We start from the raw sequence: 10,438 nt of genomic DNA on the forward strand, positions 1-10,438 counted from the left end.
CTAATCCCTCTCTCTCTTGGTCCTCTCTCTATCTAACCCCCTTCTCTCTTAGTTCCCTCTCTCTAACCCTCTGATTCTAACCCCTCCCTCTCTCTCACCCTCTCTCTCTTTCCCTTGCCCTCTCTTTAGCTCTCTCTTTCACCCTCTCTCTCTAACCCTCTCTATTGAAACCCTCTCTCTCTAATACTTTCTCTCTAACCCTCTCTCTCTCTTAGTCCTCTCCCTCTAACCCCCTTCTCTCTTGGTCCCCTCTCTCTCTTTCCCTCGCTCTCTTGTCAGCTCTCCCCCGAGGGCCTCCACTTAACCCCTCGCCAGCCAGCACGCCCATCCCCCATTGCTCTGTCGCTGCCCCTGCCGTGAATGCCTTGTGTCGGTGGAGGGAATCACTGTTAAAAGACTGGGGAGGGGTGTTTGACTGAGAGCCCTATACCGGGGTGAGGGCAAAGTCCCCTGGCTTCCCCAATTGGCCTCAGGTAGTTGAAGGGGGTGTAGGGGTGGTGACATAGGGGCAATAAACCTGTCGTAACAATGTGCGGATGTGATACACAGACGGGAAGGACGTGGCGGCGGCGGGAGGGGGGTAAGTTGGCCTGGGTCATCCCGAGGGCACGGCGGGGTCAGAGGTCGGCCGATGTTGAAGGTCACTGAAGGGACACTGCCAGGGCAGGCCGGTCAATGGCAAGTCCAGCCGGCCTCCCCGCCCCCGCTGTCCCCAGCGCACTCCCGAAGAGCTTGCAGCTGTTCACAGGGCCCTCCCCGCCCCCTCTCCCCGTCCCCCTCTCCCCGCCCCCCTCTCCCTCTCTCCGGCCTCACGGGGAATTCAGCAGAAACAGAAGCCTTCCTGTTGACGGCAGGAAGTGGAGAGGTCAGGGCCAGGGCGGTCACCAGGAGCATGGTGTGGAAGGAGAAAGAGAGAGAGAGAAAGGGACAGAGAGAGAGACAGGAAAAGAAAGAGATAGAAAGAGAAACAGAGAGAGAGAGAGAGAGAGAGAGAGAGAGAGAAGAAAGAGAAAGAGGGGGAGAGAGAGAGGGACAGGGAGAGAGAGAGAAGAAAGAGAAAGAGGGGGAGAGAGAGAGAGACAGGGAGAGAGAGAGAGAAGAAAGAGAAAGGGGGAGAGAGAGAGAGACAGGGAGAGAGAGAGAGAAGAAAGAGGGGGAGAGAGAGAGAGACAGGGAGAGAGAGATATAGAAAGAGAAACAGAGAGAGAAAGAAAAAAAGAACAAGACAGAGGGAGAGAGAGAGAGAGAAAGGGATAAACAGAGAGACAGAGAAATAGAAAGAAAAAGAGAGAGAAAGAGACAGAGTGAGGGAGCGATAGAGAGAGAGAGAAAGGGAGAGAGAGACAGGAAAAGAAAGAGATAGAAAGAGGGGGGGAGAGAGAGAGAGAAGAAAGAGAAAGAGGGGGAGAGAGAGACAGGGAGACAGGGAGAGAGAGACAGGAAAAGAAAGAGATAGAAAGAGAAACAGAGAGAGAGAGAGAAGAAAGAGAAAGAGGGAGAGAGAGAGATAGAGAAACAGAGAGAGAGAGAGAAGAAAGAGAGAGGGGGAGAGAGAGAGAGATAGGAAAAGAAAGAGGTAGAAAGAGAAACAGAGAGAGAGAAAAGAAAGAGAAAGAGGGGGAGAGAGAGAGACAGGGAGAGACAGGAAAAGAAAGAGATAGAAAGAGAAACAGAGAGAGAGAGAGAGAGAGAGAGAGAGAAGAAAGAGAAAGAGGGGGAAAGAGAGAGAGACAGGGAGAGAGAGAGAGAAGAAAGAGAAAGAGGGGAGAGAGACAGGGAGAGAGAGAGAGAAGAAAGAGGGGGAGAGAGAGAGAGACAGGGAGAGAGAGATATAGAAAGAGAAACAGAGAGAGAAAGAAAAAAAGAACAAGACAGAGGGAGAGAGAGAGAGAGAAAGGGATAAACAGAGAGAGAGAGAAATAGAAAGAAAAAGAGAGAGAGAAGGAGACAGAGTGAGAGAGCGATAGAGAGAGAGAGAAAGGGAGAGAGAGACAGGAAAAGAAAGAGATAGAAAGAGGGGGAGAGAGAGAGAGAGAAGAAAGAGAAAGAGGGGGAGAGAGAGACAGGGAGACAGGGAGAGAGAGACAGGAAAAGAAAGAGATAGAAAGAGAAACAGAGCGAGAGAGAGAGAAGAAAGAGAAAGAGGGGGAGAGAGAGAGATAGAGAAACAGAGAGAGAGGGAGAAGAAAGAGAAAGAGGGGGAGAGAGAGAGACAGGGCGAGAGAGATAGGAAAAGAAAGAGATAGAAAGAGAAACAGAGAGAGAGAGAAGAAAGAGAAAGAGGGGGAGAGAGAGAGACAGGGAGAGAGAGACAGGAAAAGAAAGAGATAGAAAGAGAAACAGAGAGAGAGAGAGAGAGAAGAAAGAGAAAGAGGGAGAGAGAGAGACAGGAAGAGAGAGAGACAGAAAGAGAAAGAGATAGAAAGAGAAACAGAGAGAGAGAGAAAGAAAAAGAGAAAAAGACAGAGGGAGAGAGAGAGAGAACGGGATAAACAGAGAGAGAGAGAAATAGAAAGAAAAAGAGAGAGAGAAAGAGACAGAGTGAGAGAGCGATAGAGAGAAAGGGACAGAGAGAGCGACAGGAAGAGAAACAGAGAGAGAGGAGAAAGAGGGGGAGAGAGAGAGACAGAAAGAGAAAGAGATAGAAAGAGAAACAGAGAGAGAAAGAAAAAGAGAAAAAGACAGAGGGAGAGAGAGAGAGAAAGAGAAACAGAGAGAGAGGAGAAAGAGGGGGAGAGAGAGAGAGACAGAAATAGAAAGAGATAGAAAGAGAAACAGAGAGAGAAAGAAAAAGATAAAAAGACAGAGGGAGAGAGAGAAAGAGAAACAGAGAGAGAGAAAGAGACAGAGTGAGAGAGCGATAGAGAGAATGACAGAGAGAGACAGAAAGAGAAAGATAGAAAGAGAAACAGAGAAAGAGAGAGAGAGAGAGAAAGCGAAAGAGAAAAAGACAGAGGGAGAGAGAGAGAGAAAGAGAGACAAAGTGAGAAAGATAGAGAGAGAAACAGAGAGAGAGAGAGAACGAGACAGGGTGAGAGAGTGACACAGAGAGAACGCGACAGAGAGAGAGGCAGGGAGAGAGAGACAGAAAGAGAAAGAAATAGAAAGAAACACAGAGAGACAGAGGAGAGAAAGAGACAGAGTGAGAGAGCAAAAGAGAGAGAGTGACAGAGAGCGAGAAAGAGGGAGAGAGAAACAGAGAGAAAAGAGACAGAGAGAGAGAGAGACACAGAGAGAGAGAGGGAGAGAGAGTTCCAGAGAGAGAGAGAGCCAGAGACACAGAGAGAAAGAGATACAGAGAGAGAAAGAGACAGATATATAGAGCTAGAGTGAGAAAGGAATTGTTCTCTCCCCCGAACCCCTCCACCCCTCGCGCCTATTACACAGGAACAGAAGGAAGACCATTCAGCCCTTCATCTAATCCTAACCCGATCCCACTACCCTCTCTCTCTAGCCCCTCTCCCTCTCTCTCCCTAACCCATCTCTCCCTCTCTCTCTCTAACTCCTCTCCCTCTCTCTTCCTAACCCCTCTACCTCTCTCCCTAAACCCTCTCCCTCTCTCCCTGGCCCTTCACCCTCTCCCTCCCTAACCCGTCTCCCTCTCTCCCTAACCTCTCTTCATCCCTCTCCCTTACCCCTCTTCCACTCTCTCCCTAACCCCTCTTCCTCTCTCTCCCTAACCCCTCTGCCGCTCTCTCCCTAACCCTTCTCCCTCTCTCTCGCCCTTACCCCTCTTCCACTCTCTCCCTAACCCCTCTCCCTCTCTCCCTAAGACCTCTCCCTCTCTCTCCCTAACCCTTTCCCTCTCCCTAGCCCCTCTCCCACTCTCTCCCCAACACCTCTCTCCCTAAGCCCTCTCCCTCTCTCCCTAAGCCCTCTCCCTCTCTCCCTAACCTCTCTCTTCCTAACCCCTCTCTCCCTCGCTCTCCCTAATCCCTCTCTCCCTCTCTCTCCCTAACTCCTCTCTCCCTCTCTCTCCCTAACCCCTCTCCCTCTCTTCCTAACCCCTCTCTCCCTCTCTCCTAACCCCTCTCCCTCCCTCCCTAACCCCTCTCCCTCTCTCCCTAACCCCTCTCCCTCTCTCCCTAACCCCTCTCTCTCTCTCCCTAACCCCTCTCTCTCCCTAACCCCTCTCCCTCTCTCTCCCTAACCCCTCTCCCTCTCTCTCCGTAACTGCTCTCCCTCTCTCTCCCTCACCCTACTCCCTCTCTCCCTAACCCCTCTCCCTCCTTCTCTCCCGAACCCCTCTCTCCCTCTCTCTCCCTAACCTCTCTCACTAAACCCTAACCCTCTCTCTCCTCACACCCCTCCCCCTCACAGCTTCCTTGAGGGATGGGCGGTGCTGTCTGTCTGGATGTTGCTTCAATGACGAGTGCCGGATGTTTAGAAAACGCACGGGCGCTCCCTGCAGATTTCAGTGTGAGATACGCCCTTGGTTAGCAGGCATCACCTTCCCTAGCTCTGCATCAGTAATCCAAAGCAGATGGGTGAGGAAAACAGAGCTCACGGCCTCCCCAAAAACCTAAAATCAAGACAGAGACCCAACAGAAACTCAAATATCTGTATACTGACTGGTGCCTCTCTGTCCCTCTCTCTCAGGGTGATATCTGTACACTGACTGGTGTCTCTCAGTCCCTCTCTCTCAGGGTGATATCTGTACACTGACTGGTGTCTCTCAGTCCCCTCTCTCCCAGGGTGATATCTGTACACTGACTGGTGTCTCTCAGTCCCTCTCTCTCAGGGTGATATCTGTATACTGACTGGTGTCTCTCAGTCCCTCTCTCTCAGGGTGATATCTGTACACTGACTGGTGTCTCTCAGTCCCTCTCTCTCTCAGGGTGATATCTGTACACTGACTGGTGTCTCTCAGTCCCCTTTCTCTCAGGGTGATATCTGTACACTGACTGGTGTCTCTCAGTCCCCTTTCTCTCAGGGTGATATCTGTACACTGACTGGTGTCTCTCAGTCCCCTTTCTCTCAGGGTGATATCTGTACACTGACTGGTGTCTCTCAGTCCCTCTCTCTCAGGGAGATATCGGTACACTGACTGGTGTCTCTCAGTCCATCTCTCTCTCAGGGTGATATCTGTACACTGACTGGTGTCTCTCAGTCCCCTTTCTCTCAGGGTGATATCTGTACACTGACTGGTGTCTCTCAGTCCATCTGTCTCTCAGGGTGATATCTGTACACTGACTGGTGTCTCTCAGTCCCTCTCTCTCAGGGTGATATCTGTACACTGACTGGTGTCTCTCAGTCCCCTTTCTCTCAGGGTGATATCTGTATACTGACTGGTGTCTCTCAGTCCATCTCTCTCTCAGGGTGATATCTGTACACTGACTTATGTCTCTCAGTCCCTCTCTCTCAGGGAGATATCTGTACACTGACTTATGTCTCTCAGTCCCTCTCTCTCAGGGTGATATCTGTATACTGACTGGTGTCTCTCAGTCCATCTCTCTCTCAGGGTGATATCTGTACACTGACTTATGTCTCTCTGTCCCTCTCTCTCAGGGTGATATCTGTATACTGACTGGTGTCTCTCAGTCCCCTTTCTCTCAGGGTGATATCTGTACACTGACTGGTGTCTCTCAGTCCCTCTCTCTCAGGGTGATATCTGTACACTGACTGGTGTCTCTCAGTCCCTCTCTCTCAGGGTGATATCTGTACACAGACTGGTGTCCCTCAGACCCTCTCTCTCAGGGTGATATCTGTACACTGACTGGCGTCTCTCAGTCCCTCTCTCTCAGGGTGATATCTGTACACTGACTGGCGTCTCTCAGTCCCTCTCTCTCAGGGTGATATCTGTACACTGACTGGTTTCTCTCAGTCCCTTCAACTCCTCCAACCTCTATGCGTAACTGAGGTTTCTCATTCCTGGGACAATTCCCTTTAATTTTTTCTGCACTGTATCCAATGCCTTCACATTATTTCTTAAATGTAGCACCCGGAATTGGACGCTGTACTCCATTTCAGGCCGAACCTGTGCAGGAGGCGGAGGGTGATGGTCGAGGGTTGTTTTTGTGAGTTTAGCCTGTGACCAGTGGTGTACCACAGGGATCGGTGCTGGGACCCTTGCTGTTTGTAGTGTACATTAATGATTTAGACGTGAATATAGGAGGTATGATCAGTAAGTGCATAGATGACATGAAAATTGGTGGTGTCGTAAATAGTGAGGAGGAAAGTCTTAGATTACAGGACGATATAGATGGGCTGGTATGATGGGCGGAGCAGTGGCAAATGGAATTTAATCCTGAGAAGTGTGAGGTGATGCATTTTGGGAGGACTAACAAGGCAAGGGAATATGCAATGGATGGTAGGACCCTAGGAAGTACAGAGGGTCAGAGGGACCTTGGTGTACTTGTCCATTGATCACTGAAGGCAGCAGCACAGGTCGATAAGGTGGTTAGGAAGGCATATAGGATACTTGCCTTTATTAGCCGAGGCATAGAATATAAGAGCAGGAAGATTATGATGGATCTGTATAAAACACTGGTTTAGCCACAGCTGGAGTACTGTGTACAGTTCTGGGCACCACACTATAGGAAGGATGTGATTGCACTGGGGAGGGTGCAGAGGAGATTCACCAGGATGTTGCCTGGGCTGGAGCATTTCAGCTATGAAGAGAGACTGAAAAGGCTAGGGTTGTTTTCCTTAGAGCAGAGAAGGCTGAGGGGGGGACCTGATTGAGGTATACAAAATTATGAGGGGCATTGATAGGTTAGATAAAAAGAAACTTTTCCCTTAGCAGAGAGGTCAGTAACCAGGGGGCATTGATTTAAGGTAAGGGGCAGGAGGTTTAGAGGGAATTTGAGTTTTTTTTTTCACCCGGAGGGTGGTTGGAATCTGGAACGCACTGCCTGAAGGGGTTGGTGGAGGCAGGAACCCTCACAACAGTTAAGAAGTATTTAGATGAGCACTTGAAACGCCATAGCATACAAGAATACGGGCCAAGGGCTGGAAAATGGGATTAGAATAGATAGGTGCTTGATGGTGGACACAGACACGATGGGCCGAACGGCCTGTTTCTGTGCTGTATAACTCTATGACTGTGACTCTATGCCCTGTCACCTTCAATGATTTGTTCAGATCTACCCCTAGGGCTCTCTGCTCCTGCACCCCCTTTCAAATTGTACCCTTTATTTTACATTGCCTCTCCTCATTCGTCTTACCAAAATGAATCACTTCACACTTTTCCTAGTTAAACTTCATCTGCCACTTGCCTGCCCAGTCTACCAGCCTTTCAATATCCTCTCGAAGCTTATCACTATCCCCCTCACGGTTCACAGCACTTTCAAGTGTTTCCGCAAATGTTGACGTTGTGCCCCGCGCACCCGGATCTAGGTCATTAATATTTGTCAAGGAAACGCAGGGGTCCCTGCGCCGAGCCCCAGGGAACCCCTACCGCACACCTTCCTCCAGTCCGAAAAGCAGCCGCTCACCGCTACTCTCCGTTTCCTGTTTATTCCGAGGGCTGTGACCGTGCTGACAAGCCTGTCATGCGACACTTTGTCGAAAGCCTTTCGGACGTCCCTGTACACCGCCTGACTCTCATCAACCCTCTCTGCGAACACATCCACAAGAAACAACTCCAGCGAGTCAGGCAGCATTTGTCCAAGGGCACAAAATAACGCAAAGGCATTGCATGTTGTGTAACCAGTCGGGTGTGTGTGTGTGCGTGTGCGTGTGCGTGTGTGTGTGTGTGTGAGTGTGTGTGTGTGTGAGAGTGTGTGTGTGTGAGTGTGTGTGAGTGTGTGAGTGTGTGTGTGTGTGTGTGAGTGTGTGCGTGCGTGCCCTGTGTTTGTTTATGTGGTCTGGGTTCCTGCATTCCAGAATTAAAGGGCGTAAATCAGAGCAGAACAGGAAGTGTTGATGTTCCTGCCACGTCAAGGAGGAAGGACAGGGTTAACTTTTCCTGTGTGAAATCCATAAGGAAGTGAGAGAGAGAAAGAGAGAGAGAGAGAGAGAGCACCGAAAAATGTGGGAATTTCTGAAGCTGGAGAGGAATTGGCTGCTGTTGTGGGTGAGTGAGTTTGGGAGAGGGTGTGGAGTCGAGAGAGAGAGAGTGTAGTTAAACTTGTGAAGAAAAGTTTTGTAAAGTGGGTCAGAAGTTTAGTGAAAGTTTATTCTGCGACAGATTGAGGCCCTTTGGAAGAATCTGGGAATCGGTACATATGGGTTCTCCATGGTGTGCCTTTTTTTCACAATGCTGTCTCATCCCATCTCATGGGTTGGAAAAGGATTGAAGTGGGGAGGGGGAGAGAGAGAGAGAGAAAGCCAGCGTTGGGAATAGGAAATCTGGGAAAGAAGGGGTGGGGCGAGGAAACTATTTGAGGACAAACGTTGTGTCATTTGCATCTCATTCCGATTTCCAGTTTTAAGTCTCAGACATGTTAAAAGATTGCTGTGTGTGTGTGTGTGTGTGTGTGTGTTGGGAATGTCTCTCTTTCTGAGTCTGTGTGTTACTTGCAGGTAAGCAGGATGTGACCCGGAGTCACACCCGGCCCTGTGGCGAGGGAGAGAGAGAGAAAGAGAGAGAGAGGAAGCGAAAGAGCGAGCAAGATCCCAGGCTCGGACAGAACTCCCGCCGGCAGGAAAACTTCGGGAAAAGTTTGGCCAAACTTTCGGAGACTCTGAAAGTGGAATTCTGGGGGGGTTACTGGGGGACTGGAATAGATGATCACTGCTCGCTGGAGACTATCGGCGAGGTGCCTTTTTTTGTGTGTCGACGGGGTCAGGGGTGGGCGGGCGGGCGGAAGAGGGTTAAAATTGTCACGTCTTGAACTGCCTCTCACGACCAGTTGTCTGACCATTGTAGAAGGGAGAAACCAGACGCACACAGAGCGGGAAGGACCCGTGTGCGGATACAGCAACTGCGGACAGAGCGGGATACTCGGACTGCGTTGAGATATAGCCAGTCCGAGCGGGGGAACTGTGCCTCGGAGAGGTTCGCCTGGCATCCTTTGCCTGTTCTACGCCAGCACGCCAGTTGAAACCTCCTCGTAATCATAAGGCCTGAAGGACACTGAGCAGTTTTTGTGAGATAGAGATATATACAAGGGGGATAAATTAAGACAGAGTTCTGTCTATTGTCCACGTTGCAGGCCAGAATCTCCGCGCACGCCCACAGGATGCCCATCTTGAAGCAGCTGGTGCCCAACGGGCCCCATGCCAAGCGCCGTTCGCGCCTGGATCTAACCCGCGAGATGATCAGTGCCCCACTGGGGGATTTCCGCCACACCATGCACGTGGGCAGAGGGGGCGACGCCTTTGGGGACACCTCCTTCCTCAGTAAGCACGGGCCCTCGAAGGCAGATGAGGGGGATGGGAGGGGCGTCGAGGGCTCTCAGGAGCAGGAGGGCCGGCTCCGCGCCCTGCCCGAGGAGCAGGTGGAGGCGGAAGAGGCCGGGCCGACCTCTGCAGACAGGCCGCCCCGGGAGGTCTCGCCCGTCGCCGAGGCCCCGCCTCCCCCGGAGGGTATGAGGCACGCCGAGTCGGTGCTCTCCTTCCATGTGGACCTGGGGCCGTCCATGCTGGGCGACGTCCTGGGCATCATGGAGACGGGACACCCGCCTGGGTTGGCCTCCCCGGGCTTGGCCCGGGACGTCCCTGGCCACTGGGCGGCTGAGGCCAGGACTGAGGCGGGGGAGGGGTCCAGGGCCAGGAGCCCCTCACTCCACCAGGAAGAAGACGATGAGGAGGACGGGGCCAGCTTCAGCTTTGAGGAGGACGAGGAGGATGATGAGATCCGTGTGTAGGATCCCCCTCCCTCCTCCATCCCACCTCCCCTCTCCCCATCGTCCCCATCCCCTTTCTCCCTCCCCCTCCCTCTTGACCCCTCCAACTCCTTCTCACTCCCCCCCATCACCCTCTCCCTCCCTCCTCCATCCCACCTCCACTCTCCCCCTCGTCCCCATCCCCCTTCTCCCTCCCCCTCCCTTCACTCCCTCTCCCTCCCTCCTCCCTCCCCAACTAACTCTCTCCCCCTCCCTCTCCACACACCCCCTCCCCTTCTCTTCTCCACCCCTCCCCCTCTCTCCTCCACCCCTAACCCTCCGCTCTCCTCCCCCTCTCGCTCCCACTTTCCCCCTCCCCCAACCTCTCCCCCCTCACACCTCGCCCCTCTTTCCCACTCCTGCACCTAACCCCCTCTCCCTCCCCCTTCCCTCCTCCCTCCTCCCTCCCTTCCTCTCTTCCTCCCTCCCTCTCTTCCTCCCTCCATCCCTCCTCTCATCACCCCTCCCCTCCCCCCTCTCACCCTCTCCCTTCCTCCGGCCATCACTACACTATCATCTCTGGGATGTGGAGTCAACCCCTTTTTCCCCCGCCCCCGATCACCTCATTCCCATAGACTAGAATGGTTAAAGGCAGTCACCGCCTTTTAAAGGGGCGGCTACACTTTATTTATTTTTCTCCTATTTTGATACGTTCTCCAGAAGGACCA

General features: G+C 52.1%; 1 protein-coding gene across 1 annotated transcript; it reads left to right on the forward strand.

The window, feature by feature from the left end:
• Window positions 1–7,889: 7,889 nt before the first annotated feature.
• LOC137360495 (cdc42 effector protein 5-like) lies at window positions 7,890–9,769 on the forward strand. The gene is made up of 2 exons (XM_068025910.1): window positions 7,890–8,017; window positions 8,467–9,769. The coding sequence occupies exon 2, from the start codon at window positions 9,126–9,128 to the stop codon at window positions 9,750–9,752; it is 627 nt and encodes a 208-aa protein (XP_067882011.1). The 5' UTR covers window positions 7,890–8,017; window positions 8,467–9,125; the 3' UTR covers window positions 9,753–9,769.
• The last annotated feature ends 669 nt before the right edge of the window (window positions 9,770–10,438 follow it).

Source organism: Heterodontus francisci, unplaced genomic scaffold (assembly GCF_036365525.1).
Source record: "Heterodontus francisci isolate sHetFra1 unplaced genomic scaffold, sHetFra1.hap1 HAP1_SCAFFOLD_1022, whole genome shotgun sequence".
Classification (NCBI taxonomy): domain Eukaryota; kingdom Metazoa; phylum Chordata; class Chondrichthyes; order Heterodontiformes; family Heterodontidae; genus Heterodontus; species Heterodontus francisci.

Excerpts from the sequence above, each read along its gene's own strand:
- LOC137360495 (XM_068025910.1), top strand. The coding sequence starts at position 9,126 with ATGCCCATCTTGAAGCAGCTGGTGCCCAACGGGCCCCATGCCAAGCGC.